The 14,508-nt window shown below is 32.6% G+C and overlaps 1 protein-coding gene across 1 annotated transcript; it reads right to left on the bottom strand.

Moving 5' to 3' along the window:
* Window positions 1-742: 742 nt before the first annotated feature.
* LOC108477268 (ABC transporter G family member STR) lies at window positions 743-13,430 on the bottom strand. Its single transcript, XM_017779768.2, has 12 exons — window positions 12,807-13,430; window positions 10,538-10,717; window positions 10,203-10,471; window positions 7,936-9,212; window positions 7,179-7,264; window positions 5,714-5,837; window positions 3,148-3,338; window positions 2,746-3,035; window positions 2,570-2,660; window positions 2,223-2,493; window positions 2,081-2,141; window positions 743-1,213 (listed from the first exon to the last, which is right to left on the bottom strand). The coding sequence occupies exons 1-12, from the start codon at window positions 13,185-13,187 to the stop codon at window positions 1,090-1,092; spliced, it is 3,345 nt and encodes a 1,114-aa protein (XP_017635257.2). The 5' UTR covers window positions 13,188-13,430; the 3' UTR covers window positions 743-1,089.
* Between the last annotated feature and the right edge of the window lie 1,078 nt (window positions 13,431-14,508).

Here is a 14,508-nt window from a genome sequence, read left to right as displayed (position 1 = left end):
ATGAAAACGATATAGATGGCAATATAACCAAGAAAGAAAAGTTGTGAAATCGGAAATTGGTTAAGAACAGCTGAGAAACCGAAATAGAATATAAATAATAATGATTTTTTTGTATATTTGTAAAATTAATTTTTAGTAATGTTTATAAATTCTTTTTAAAACTTTTATCAAATAAAATAAATTTCATTCTATTAAAAAAGTAAGAACTCAAAATTAATATAAAAATAAAAATTGAGCCAAACTAAATTATCATCTAACTATTTCAAAATTCAAAAATTTGCCTGTATCAAATTGAATTTATTCATAAGTTTCTTTTACCTATATAAGTTTGAATTACTTTTTGAGGTTTGAATTAGGTAACTACTTTTATATTGAAATTTGAATTTTTTATCTTAATTAATTTTTGAACTTGATAATTATTTCCACGCTAGGTTTTAAAGTTTTCTTTGTGTCTAAACTAGTACATGAATTTTCACATTGGGACTTGAATTTTTTTTTTATCCAAGTTTATTTTCTTAAAACTCCAAAGTTCAGGTTCCAATGTGGAAACAATTGTGAAATTTAGGGACTAACTTGGACAAGTGAAAGTTGTTGCCAAGTATAAGTTCCAAATAGTTTTTTAACCTATTTATTTTCTACATAGCTTTACGTATATCCAAAGGAAAGAAAATTCCATTAGTTGCGCAGCTTCAGTGATATTTATACATGTAACACAAAGATATGCAAGAAATGAGCACCCATATTCTCAACTGGAATATCAAAATCCGGCAACATATTATTAGCACAGATGAATACAAAATTATGCTTTCTACAATCAACGTGTAGAACATACAACAATAAGAGTTACATGATGTTCTAAAAAGTCATCCCAAAAGAAAACTGATACAAAAAAAACTCCGAATCGAAGCATTTCGGAACAAGAAAACCAAAAACATATGACCACCATATATATATATATATATAACTCGACCTAAAATTTGACATCAAAATAATCGAATTCATTTGATTATCAACAAAAACAAATGTCTGCAATGAGCTCTTACATTATCTATTAGACCCACGGTCCAAAAAAGTCTCGAGACTCGATCCTTAATTGATGGCTTGTAAAGGACTAGATCCAGCAGAAGTCACAGAAAAACTTATGCCATCAGATGCAAGAGGGCCAGATTCAGGAGATCTTTTGCAGATGTTGTACGGTGAGGTGTTTGATACCCTGAAATGTAAACCGGAGTAGTGTAAAGTCTTGGAAACTCAGATTTGCAATGCAGCATAAATGTTCAATTCTCATTTTCTAACTGTATATGTATGTGTGTGAGTGTGTGTATTCTCGGTACCACCAAAATCCGTACTGCAAGGGTGGTCGTAAAAACAATGGATCAAGGTGATAAAAACTGGAAATAATGCTTGAGGCATGTAGAACACCGCATTTCAAAAGGAACAGGAAGAACAAAAGCAAAAGCAAGGCTTCGCCATATTCCTGTACATCGGGCTTAGTTCTCGTGCACACGAGGCATTTCTTTCTTTTGGTTCTTACTCACCTAATAACTCATTATGGGGTAAAAGTACTATAGAGGTACTTGTACTAGGAGTCAGATTGCATTTTGCCCCCTCTATTAAAAAATGAGCAAATTATTTCATCCATATTAGATCAAAGAGCAAATTGGTCCTATTAAAATTTTGATTGATTTTTACGGTTAAAAACTAGTCTCTGTACGTTGTCATGAGATACACATGGCACTTAATGTGTAACTATCTAGTTATTCCATTAACTATGTCAGTTTTAACAGTAAAAATAAATGAAAATTTTAACTGAAAGAACTAGTTTCCTCTTTAATTTAATATGTAGGGACTAATTTATTCATTTTGTTCAGTAAAAGAGGCAAAATGCAATATAACTCCTACTACAACAGTCTCCATGATACTTTTACCCTCATTGTGGCTGTCAAGAGGCATATCTAAGTGACGTAAGATAAGTTCTTTTGAAATACATTATGGTAACATATTTTCACAGGCATCTAATATGTACCATTTCAATGAACATTCAAATGATTGTCATCAAATTGATAAAACAAGCAAATACCTTTCTTTACGCTTCTCTAAAAATCGAGCCAAGGATGCTTTACGAGCCTGAGGCACAGCAACTGCAAGAAAAGATAACATGACTCTCAGAAAACAAAAGCAGAGTACCGGAGAATCCTACCTGAAAAGAAAGAGGTTAGTACCTGCAGGATTAACCAATTTTGGAGGATCTGGTTGGTTATTAGTAGATGCTAAAGCTCCTATCCTTGTTGCAGCTGTTAGTTCATTGGTGCCACTAGATCCTGCAACAGGCTGTAAACTGACATGGGAGGTTACAGAAAGGTGATTTGGAAGACCCGAGAAAGGGGACAAGGTACAAGGTCGTGGAATATGTGTCTGCGGTTGAGTCACAGGTGCCGTTTTACTTTGAGTCGTAGAAGAACCGTTTCCAGCAAGTAACATAATAGCTTGGGCCTAGATATGGAAGCAAAGAACTAAATATTAACTGTGTCCAACAGTTCAACAAAATACGAAGAAGTAATATGGTTACCTTGTCGGGAGATACATCATCGTACACACATACAGATCCAGCATAAAAGATAGTCAATTGAGCTGGTGCCCTAGAAGATTTGGCAGCATTCCTACAAAAGGTTGCAGGTTTAAGCTAAATATTTATCATACTGTTATTCAGATTCAACAAATAACTTGCAATGGAAGTTTAGATACCTAAGATCGGTAGTACCGATGATAGGACTTGATGGAGGAACAACAGATACAGGGGCAGCCATGATTGGAACTCCGGTAAAAGGTTGCGGGTTTATAGTATGACCGATTATGTTCTGTCCGGGGGAAGCAAGATGGGGTTGGAGAAGAGGAGTGTTCATGGAAACCGTAATCGTGTGATTCGGCTGACTTGAACTTGGAAATATCCTTGCTTCGTGGGAAAGGCGGGATTGGTGTCCATCGAGTTGTTGGAGACCATAGGTGGTAGCCGCATAGTGGTTTCCCCCTTGTTTCTGCCAGTCATAGGACGAAAAATCAGTAAACTAGCAATGAAACTAAAAGCCAACCAGTTATATGAATAAAGAAATCGTTGAACCAAGAAGTTCATGATGTGAATCGACAAACCTGAGTCAAGCCAGGATGCGGTTTCTTGTTAGAATCAGCAGCTGGAATAGTCATAAAACCGGATGACAACAGAGTGTCATGCGTGGCTTTTCTCGGTTTATCGTCTCGAGCACCATCAAACGACAAGAACTGAGGAACTGTAGATACCTTGTTTGAGAAAGACAACTGCATCCCTGAACCCCTCAACAACACTGTAGAAACCAAAATATGATTTTTCTATTACATAAACACAGCTAATCTTATTTGGTTCAAGAAGATGAAAAATATATAAATGTTTATGTTGTTGATTGGGGACCTTATAGAACTTATAGAATAAGGTCAAAAGAGCTTGCTTCTTACAATTATTAGAATTGTAAATGAAGCATTTATTGACATTTTAAAAAAATAAGACTAAATTAAAATATGAAAAATATATATATGAAGCCAAAACTACCATACATCATATCATGAAGAATCCAATTCATGTTGTTTATTTTAATAGATGGATAGAGAAAAAAAAAAAAAAGTACAACACCTTGCCAAGTACTGGAAAAGAAATAAAAAAAAAAGGAACCCATTGGTCAGATCATCTATGGCATTGGAATAAAATATATTATTCATCACATTGTAAATAAAATAATTTATTTAATGAGTATTTCCATAAAAAATATGTTCATATCACATGTCATTACCTCTCTAAATGCCACATTTATGAAAAAAAATAAACCTTAATAATTTAAGTCCTTGATAAGAGCATTATTTAATCATGTTGTACCCACCCATGTTATTTTTATTAACACGCAACTATGTTATCTGTTAACATTTTATAATAAAATTGTCTTTTTATAGCCTTATATATTATTTTATCTCAAATGATCTAATCCAAGCACAATTAATGATAACGTAATTTAATAATTTAAAATATTTAATATTCACAACTCAAAGAGGAAATTTGTACAAAGCTATAATACCAGCATTTGAGATCATTATAATAACATTTAAAATTTAAATCATATCGATTTTTTAAAATTTTAAGTTAAAATTATAATATATTAATAATACTATTAAATATAAAATTTAAATATTTTATTAAAATAAAATCTTAACTAAAATTTATTTCTTTTCATATATAAATAAAATAAAATAAACTAATTTAATAAAAAATTGTACATCATAATTCGAATATTGGCTTTAGATTAAATAGTATCAAATATGTCAATTACGTTAATTGAATTCCCTTATATGAAATATTTAATGGATTCAGATATTTTAATAAACAATAAATATACCACTACAATCCCTAGTCTCGACAACTCAATATGCCGCATTTTAATATGTACTCAACAACTAAATTTAAAATTGATTTAAAATATTTTTCGCATCTTTCTTTTTATTCGTTTTTAAATCGAGTAAAAAAAAAAAAGGACAAGCTTTTGCATACAGAGACAAAAATGATTCCGGGTTATTGTTTACCACGCACCGACTGCTCACATTAGCATTTGTCGCAAATAAAAATTAATTTATAATTACATTTTCAATTATCAATCATCACTTGAATAATATTTTTATTATTTTATTAAACATACATAGCATTATTTTCGACAAATATAAATTATTATTATTATTAGATATATTATGCAAAAATTTCACAAGAATTCTAGATTTTTCTAGATACGATTTTTATTTTTAATTTATAATTTAATACATAAATTTAGATTTAGTATAATTATATATATTTAAAAAATAAATACATCAAATAACTTTAAATTAGAGAAATATAATTATTTGTATACGTAATACATAAATATAAAAAATAATGTTATATTAATAATTATATTAATAATTTATAAAAATTAAATTAAATTAAAATTTATTTATAAAATTACATAAAATAAAAGTTAATGTACAATTTTAATTTTAATTTTAATTTTATTTTTAAAATAATTATTTGATACATATATCATTAAATATTTTAACAGGTAAATAAACTAACATGTGTCACCAATTAATGTTTGAAAATTAAAAATGATAAATAAAACACATAACCATTTTTTATTTTCATTTTAGAATTAATAAATTTTACCATTAATCTATTAAATAGTATGGACAGAGGATATAAAAAATACTATATATTAAATAATATATATATTTAATGGTAAAGTACACCGAGTAACACCTAACCAAAACTAAGAATCTAACGCTCAAAGCAACATACAGCCACTGACATATTGTCAAGCTTTATTAAAAGTACCTAGGACTGCATTAAAGTAATTGTACCTTGTGTAAATCCAAGGGTTGTACCCCAACGCGCTTTTTTTAAAAAAATGTTTATTATATTGTTATTATTTATTTTCATTTAAACGAAAAGGACATTTTACTCGTGGGTTTTCTTGTTGGCGCAAAACTTTTCCTACCCTACCTTACCACTTGTTTGGTTCCCGAGAAACTTGAGAAACTCGAGAAAATGCATTAAATTACTCAAAGAAGAAAAACGAATACAAAAACTAAATATACGTAGCCTAATTCAACACCGTCATTATTTCAACAGCAAAAAATATTTAAAAAATTCCGAAATAAAATCAATTACCTGAATCATCAGGCTGAGCATCGGAAGGCTCTACTTTGATTGTAATTGCAGCATTTTTGGACCTCAAACCGATAAAATCTCTCTCCATAATCTCCAAAAGAAAAGGGCTTAAAATATATAAAATCTACCAAAAAAAAAACAAAAATCGAATGGAAAATTTTCTCTTAAAAAAGACAATGCTTAGCTTCTTGGAGCAGGAGAAAAAAAGGTATGGAAGAGAAGGGAAGCAAAGGAACAAAAGAGAAGAGGAAGCACTATATAAATATATTATATATGTTTTTGTATTATAATTAAATTAAATTAAAGGGCGTGGAAGGAGAAAAAAAGAGAGAGAGAGAGAGTCTGACTTTTTAACTTTAATGAAAATCACATGGTGGAGTGTGGACTGAACTATTATTTTTAAAAATATTTTTAAAGATCACTTTTTTTATTTCCTTTCCTTGTATTTTGTAATTCTTTTCAAATTGGTATTTAATTTTTTAATCTGTCCTAACTTTTTAAATTTAGTTTCTGACTTATATTTTTGTTAAGGTGTAATAATGTCTGAAATTTTTAAAAATTTTATATAAAATCTAAAAAAACTTGAAACTTTGAAGTGATGATTCTCAACTCATCAAGCCTCGAAAAAATTCAAAATAAAAAGGAAAATTTTATCTAATTGGGAGAATAACTATTACTTTATTTCATAAAAATAATTAAAATATAATATAACATAATATGAGAAAAATATCAACATAAATATATAAATGATTAAATTTTCAATAAAATTTTAATATGTAAAAACTGAATATTCAAATTAAACTTAAATATAAAACAATATAATAATCATAAATTTTAAACAATTGTGAAGTAAAAAGAGAAGAAAAACACTAACAGGTTACACCGTAGAAGCCATGTGGGTTTAAAAATAATAATAATAGTGAGATTTGTTTTCAACTCCTTAAATTAATTAAAAAAAATCCATTATTGTTAATTAAAAAGCCACGATGTCTTATTATATATTATCTCGTAAAATGAGATTTGTTGAGTGAGTAAACAATGATTCACGAGCGAAAATTTCGAACAAACAAAAAATTATATATTTATATATTCACTTGCCAAAATAAGGTTTTAATATTAAGATTCGCGGGCTTCAGAGAGACTGACGACAAACGATCAGTTAAATCCTAAAGGCCCAATAAGGTTTCGCTACGCTCAAACTTATTATTATTTTTTTAGATTATTCATTTAATTGAATAATTTTTTAAGAGAAATGATTAGTTTATTTTTAAATTTATCGTATAAAGATTAATTTATATATTTTTCAATAAAGAAAATAAAATATAATTTTATTTCTAGTATAATTAAGTGTGTTCGTTATATTTTTACATATAAATTCATTTGAATATGCAATGGGATTAGTTTTCTTAAAGTGCGTTTGGGGCGGCGGTGTGGTGCGTTTAGCTTACTTTTTATCTCACGTTACAGTATCTAATCTCACTGTCACCACTATTTTTACACTAACCGCAGGTAAACGCATCGCCCATCCAAACTCACCCTTAGCGGTGATGACTTCAGTTTAGATAGTGATGAAATTAGATATCGTAAAATAATAATAATGCAAATTAACAGTGCATACCAATTTTTTGTTGAGGAAAAAATGTTTGAGGACTTCCTTGTCATAAAGACAATGACACAAACATATGATTCAATTAATTATTGTATAATTAATTTATCTAATCATGGTAATCCAGTTAAATGGTGTCTCTAAAAAGTGTACTTTAATTAAATGACAATGATATGTTGATGCATTAGCAATGAACTTGAAACCTTCAAAGTTACAAACATGGGACAAAAATCCCAGAAAGATAAAACACGCTTTTACACTTTTTTTTATTATTTTCTCTCGTTCTTAGAATAAAATCTAAGAACCACGTAGAAAAACAGGCGGTAAAGTACACCCCAAGCTAACAATATAAGGATATCATACCAAAGATTCTCCAATTTAATCCCCATAGATGATATCACGTCTTCTCCTATCATGGTGCAATCTGCAAGTGCTTTGTTTTTAAGGTGCAAATCACTATGTTTCAACTCCCCTAAAGGACCCGGCGAAAGATCCGATGGGTTACCGGAAATACAAATTTCTTTATCTTTAAACTCATTCACCAACAAAGCTTCAAAAGGGTATTTAATGGCGGAAATGTAATGTAACCATCTCCAATAAATGGGTATTTTGTTACCTTTAAGAAAGAACCCACAAGTGAGGAAGAAAAGAGCTGTGGTAGCGATTACGACGGCGTAACCAGTGATGTAACTCGGGACGAGTGCACTCACTAGCATGACGTAAGCATTGGTGGTGATTAGAGAAGCGTACAGAATTAACCAGAAGTTTAATACGCTGCATTGTAGGTGAAGCCAATATTTGGTAATGGCGGCGAAGGTGAAGCCTTGGATAGCGAAGAACGGGAGGTAGACAATGAGGGAAGAGATGACATAAGATGACGCACGATAAGCGTTATGAGAGGTCTCTCTAATGAAGATGAACCGTTCTTGGATGAAAGTTGGGACAGCATCGTTGGAGGAGAAAAAGACTAAACAAATGGCGAAGATGTAGAAATTTAACAGCCGGTTGATCGTCTGAAAATCGTGATGGCTTAAGTTTCGGAATAGGGAAGATAAAATCACCGCCATGACCGTCAATACGATTTCCCGAGAAAGGAAAAGCTCCGGTGTACGAACCACGTTAAGCGCCGTCCTCCACGACAGCACTGCGACTTCTCTCAGCCATGGGTTAGCGAACTTGGGGCCGTGTTCTGGCTCGTCCAACACTTCTTCCATGTCGAATTCTTCGTATGACGGACTGTAAGCAATCGGGGTCTTTCGGTAGTGTGAAGGTGTTTGGGGTTGAGCCATTGCATGCTGTCGGCCGAAAACATAGCTTCTTACACCAGGAGTTGTAGCCGGTGTTACACCAGGAGTTGTCACCGGTGTCCACGACGGTGCACGACGAGGAGTTCCGGTAACACCACGGTAAACCCAAACGGAGAAATCTTTATAGAATTGAGAAGCCAAACGTGGGTAAGCACCACTGTGTGAAGTACTCATTGGAGTCTGAGGTCGCCACCGGGATGATTTTCGTTCCAATGAGTAATTAAAGTTTTCTTCTTCTTCATCTTCATCTTCATTGTAATCAAATCGGCCGGACTGTGATTGATTTGTAACAGAGAAAGCATTGCTGCGTAGGCTAATAGCATGTCTGGAACCAGGTGTTTTCATGTTCTTCGGTGTTTTAGGTGTTTTGGGTGTTTTTGGAACCGGTGTTCGTGCAATTTGGTCTGGTTTGATACCATTACATTGGTACACTACGAGAGGGTCCAGTCCGACAGTTGATTCATCGTATTCTTTGATTACGTCGAGGAGATATTCAAGACTGTTCTCACCGTCGGGAACTGGTCTTCCGAAACCAGAAAGGTGAGCCGGGAGAGAGGCTGGGCTTCCCATATATATTAGTCTACCCCTGTAACATTTTGTAAATATATACATAGCTTAGTTCATTAGTAACAATGTGTATATGTACATAATAAAGTACTACCATCCATTATATTGTTAACATTTTCATGGGTTCTAATCTTATTTCAAACCTAATGTCAATGATAGCACCTTTATATATGTTTTAATTTTGGGTTAATCCCATAAGATGCCCTTAAACTATGGTCTAAATTTTAAATTGGTCCTAAACCTTAAAATGTTTCATAAGTGCTTTCATTAGCCTAGCCATTAGAGCTCAAATAGTATAAAGCATGTGGATGAACTTTTAAATACATGCATCTATATGACAATTTTAAATACACATGGAGGGTTCAATTAAAATTTTAAAAGATTTTAGAAAAAAATTCAAAATTTTGAAGGGCTTAATGATAATTTTTCAAATATTTTGAGGTCCAAAGTCCAAACTCTTATAAAGATCCACACCTCTTAATACAAACATGTTTACTATAAAAGTACCATATGGAAGTCTCTATACTGGGAGTTGGATTGCATTTTGCTCCTTCTATTAAAAAAATGGCAAATCGGTCCATATACATTAGATTAAAAAGCAAATTAATCCTTCTATTAAAACTTCTATCCATTTCTACTATTTAAAACCTGTCCCTGTACATCAGCCTGAGGTACATGTGCCGTGTTTGGTTATTCAATCAACCATGCCCTATTTTTAACAGTACAAATGGATAAAAATTTTTAAAAAAATGACCAATTTGCTCTTTTATTTAACATTTAAGGTCTAATTTGTCAATTTTTTTAGTAGAAGGGGCAAAATGCAGTCTGACTCCTAATATAAGGACCTCTATGTTACTTTTACCGACATGTCTACGTATTTAAAATATATTTGAAGTCAATTTTGTATATTTATAAGCCACTATCACCTGGTAAAATCTATAGATTCATCACCAATCATATTCTAAAACTTTCAAGCATGAAGAGAGATTGATAATTTAAAGCATTGTACCTTGCTAAGACGGTGATACGATCTAATAGCAATTGAATCCTAAAAGAAGGTTGATGTATGGTCATGAGAATGATGCTACCACCTCGAGCTATATCCTTCACCTTCTCCACCACACTATAAGCGCTCGTAGAGTCGAGACCAGATGTCGGTTCGTCGAGGAATAACAATGGTGGTTTATGAATGATGTCGATGCCAATCGACACCCTTCGCCTCTCTCCTCCTGATACTCCTCTTCTTCCTTCATCCCCAATATATGTATGTGCTGCAGTCTACATAATATGGTAAATATTATCTATCCTATTGTATGTAGTAAAAGGCTGAGCAGAAGACTTTACCTCTAAGCCTAATTGACTTAGTAGCTCATTGACTCTTTTTTTCTTCTCCGCCCTAGAAATAGAAGGTGGCAACCGCACCTCAGCCGCAAACATGAAGGTTTCTTGAACCGTCAACATTGGAAAAAGTTGGTCCTCTTGCATTACATAGGACGAAATCATCTTCATGTAGCTTGTAGTTACCTGAACCAAAAACAATATAAGCAATATATCCCATAATCAATTGTGTATTGTTGATGTGTTGATCGAACTGTGCAAAGATGGTGGCGAGGATCGGCAATTCGTCTCGCTTAGTGTAAGGTGGTTGAGATAAGAAAAAGCGAGAAAAGTTGAGGAAGGACATACGAGGAGAGAGAGAGACTCTGGGTTTTGAGTAGCTTTAAATTTTATTTACTCTTAGCTTGATTTTAAGATGCCACGTGTCGAGTTCCTATGAAAGGGTCAGAGCCAAGTACCCAAATGGTTGGCCACTATAAGCATAGGTAGGGTAGTGATTTGACATTTTTTCAATCATCTCAGATGATATATAGTGATTATCTCAAATAACGGTTAATAGGTAGGGTCTTTATGAGTGTTGAGCCAAGGGGGCTCCTTAAGAATACGACTATTTTATCAAACTGACCCAAAAAATTTTAATATCTACAAAAATAACTCAGGTTTAAAAACAATCACCAAAATGACATGAAATGAACTGTAGAATGGGGTTTTGGCCTTCTAATGGCCGGCACCACCTTGTATTTTGACCCCATGATTGCTTGATGATTGTGTCTGGCTTTCAAAAATTGATTTTTCTGGTTTTGTCCTTCTAATGGCCTGCACCAGGGTATTTTTTTTAAAATCGTATCATACTGGTATACAAAAATATGAGTATTTAAATTTTTTTATGCTGGCCTTTTAATGGCCGGCACCAGTACGAGTATTTAAAAAAAATTTGGTGTTGGACTTCTAATGGCCGGCACCAGATACCAGTATTTAAAAATAATTTTTTTTGGTACTGGCCCGATACTGCCTCGAACTCCGATCTCGAGCCCCAATATTAAGCATCTGGCTCATCATCATACCACCTGGATCAGAATCTGCTGCAAGAAATTCCTCCATTGTTCGATGATATTTTTGGTGATGACCTCGAGCCTCAACATTCGACACGATCTGGATCATCCTTATACCACCCGAAGGTCCATCCCGAAGCACGTACACCAAAAAAAAATTTCGTCATGCAGTCTTGGGTCATTAGAAGGCTAGCACCGAATTTTTTTAAATCTCGGTATCTGTGTCTTACCATTAGAAGGCCAACACCAAAAAATTACTGGTGCCGGCCATTAGAAGGCCAAAACCAATTTTTTTTTTAAATACTCGTACTAGTGCCGGCAATTAGAAGGCCAGCACCAAAAAATTTTGAATTTTTTTTCATACTGGTTCCGGTCGTTACAAGGCCAAAACAAAAAAAAAATTAAATATTCGTACTGGTACCGGCCATTAGAAGGCTAAAACCAATTTTTTTTTAAATACTCGTACTGGTGCTGGCCGTTACAAGTCTAGCACCAATTTTATTTAAATTTTTTAAATACTCGTAATAGTACCGGTCATTACAAGGCAAACATCAATTTTTTTTTAAATACTCATACTGGTGTCAGCCATCACAAGGCCAGCATCAAATTTTTTTTTTAATTGTGGTAGTCTAGTGCCGGCCATACAATGCCAGCACTAATTTTTTTTTAAATACTCGTATTTTTGTATACCAATATGATATGAATTTAAAAAAATACCTTGGTGCCGGCCATTGGAATGCCAAAACAAAAAAAAAATCAAAATTTTAAAGCCTGACACAATTATCAGGCAATCATGGGGTCAAAATACAAGGTGGTGCCGGCCATTAGAAGGCCAAAACCCCATTCTACTGTTCATTTTAGGTCATTTTGGTGATTGTTTTTGAAACTGGGTCATTTTTATAAATATTAAAATTTTTTGGGTCAATTTGTTAAAATAGCTTAGGGAAAAAATGAATAATTTTTTTTTGAAAAGTCAAAATGTAAATTTATCACTATATAAACTTATGATTTCCTAAAAATTAAATAGACTATATAGCAAATTTTCATTTTTGGAGGGAAAAGACTACTGTCTGCCCCTCTCTCCGCCCCTATCCAAGAGGTTTATTGCTCGGTCCTAAAAGGAAAATTACTGAAATGGAGGTCATACAGTAACCTGCTTTGAAAAAGGGTATATAATTATATCATCTATATATATATATATATGCATGTATGTATTTACTGACCGGCTTGCCATCAATTCTGACAGAACCTTGGAGACTCCCTCTAGCAATCCGACCAGCCAAAGCATCAAGGAACGTGGACTTCCCAGCACCACTAGGTCCCATAATAGCCATCACTTCACCTCTCATAGCTTGACCTGATATATCATTAAGAAGATAAGCTTCTTTCTTGATCCACTCACCATCTTTCTTTTGTTTCTTGATAACACTGTAAGACAGGTTACTGAACTCGAACCCATGACCCGGTATCGTCTTCCTTACAAGCATAGGCGGCGCCATGGCATTACTCTTCCTTCCTCCTCCACCAACTGTGGCAGCTGATTTGTCCATGTCTAAAAGACTCTCTAGACTTTTGTTCGCCGTGTGCCGCCCTATCTTCGCCATTGGAAAATCAAGACTTGCTTGAACTATGGCTAGTTATGAAGGCCTTGAAGTTTTTTAAGAGTTGAAAATGTGTAGGGGTTATAAAGAAGGGAAAAGGAAGTGTGGACAAAAGGGTAAGCTGCTGGCCTGGAAATATGTAATGAAAGATTGTAGACAAAGAAGAAAAAAACAAAGAAATGGACGGTAATAATGAGCTATGTGTTTCTTTGCTCCATTGGGGTTGTCAATTTTTTGCCTTGGTGTTACCGTAAAGATGATAAAGCCTTTTGTTCCATTTAAGCACCTACTACTTTTTATTATATTATTATTATTATTATTATTATTTATTTTCATCTAATGGAAAACGACATTTTACACGTGGCTTTTCTTGTTGGAGCAAAAATTTTCGTCGCTATGAGACAAAAGATTTCATGGCACCGTAACTATAGTCCATATGATCATATATTTCATTTTTTTACAATACTTACAACTATTTATGTTCTTAAATATAAATATAATATGTTTCAGCGCATTTAAATTTACATTTTTTATATTAACAATTACATCAATCGAGTAAAAACTCAATCGACCCTGTTCTAACTTTAGAAAATCATAAAAAATTGGATAAAAATAATTATGGGCTTAAATTTATATGTTTAAAATCCTGAATGAGTCTATTTTCAATAGAAACAAACGAGAACATCATCCGAATCCCGTATGAGGAGATAATTAATTTTTAGTGAAGAAGGGTTGGAACTGTCAGACAGCAGAATAGGGGTGAATTTAAAGAATAAACTGTACTTATTGGCTAAACCAAAAATTTTGAAAATTTTATGGTAAGAAGATATGTGAGCCTAGTTTCAGGAAAAATTAGCGGATCCTAATTTGGAGTTCTGTAGCTCAAGATAAAAATAATTTAGTGACTATGACACGATGGACAAAGATTGAATATACATAAGTAAATAGTGAAATTACAGATAATGTTACTTATAAGCGGTTTATAAACACCATATAAGGGTTTCCTTAAGATTTTTTTCATATTTTTACTGAAAGTAAGTAATTATTGATTATTTCTTGAAATTTTTGTGTTTTTGTGAGTTTTACAACTAGGTCCACTTGTTGAATTCATTAGTTTTTGATTCTATGAAAGAAACTGAAAGTTGCTATGACTATATGCTAGAAGTATATGATGATTTAGCATGAAATTAGAGCTTTTAATTGTTTATATGCTGATTTTATTGAAATAATTGAATAGAAAGTGAATGTTTGGGACCTAATTGCAAAAGAGTTTGAAGTTAGGGTTTTATGTGGAAATTCAAAATTTCAATAGTTTTGAAATAAC

The sequence above is a fragment of the Gossypium arboreum genome, chromosome 12 (assembly GCF_025698485.1).
Source record: "Gossypium arboreum isolate Shixiya-1 chromosome 12, ASM2569848v2, whole genome shotgun sequence".
Taxonomy (NCBI): Eukaryota; Viridiplantae; Streptophyta; class Magnoliopsida; order Malvales; family Malvaceae; genus Gossypium; species Gossypium arboreum.
Note: the sequence above shows the minus strand (reverse complement) of the source record. Positions and strands in the feature narration are given on the sequence as shown.

Bases quoted from the DNA above. Each gene is read 5' to 3' on its own strand.
- LOC108477268 (XM_017779768.2), bottom strand. From the start codon at position 13,187: ATGGCGAAGATAGGGCGGCACACGGCGAACAAAAGTCTAGAGAGTCTT. The intron at 7,265-7,935 runs GTAACAAAATAC...TCTAAACTGAAG, and splicing joins TTGTGGGTTCTTTCTTAAAG to TCATCACCGCTAAGGGTGAG. The intron at 2,661-2,745 runs GTATCTAAACTT...AACCTTTTGTAG, and splicing joins ATCGGTACTACCGATCTTAG to GAATGCTGCCAAATCTTCTA.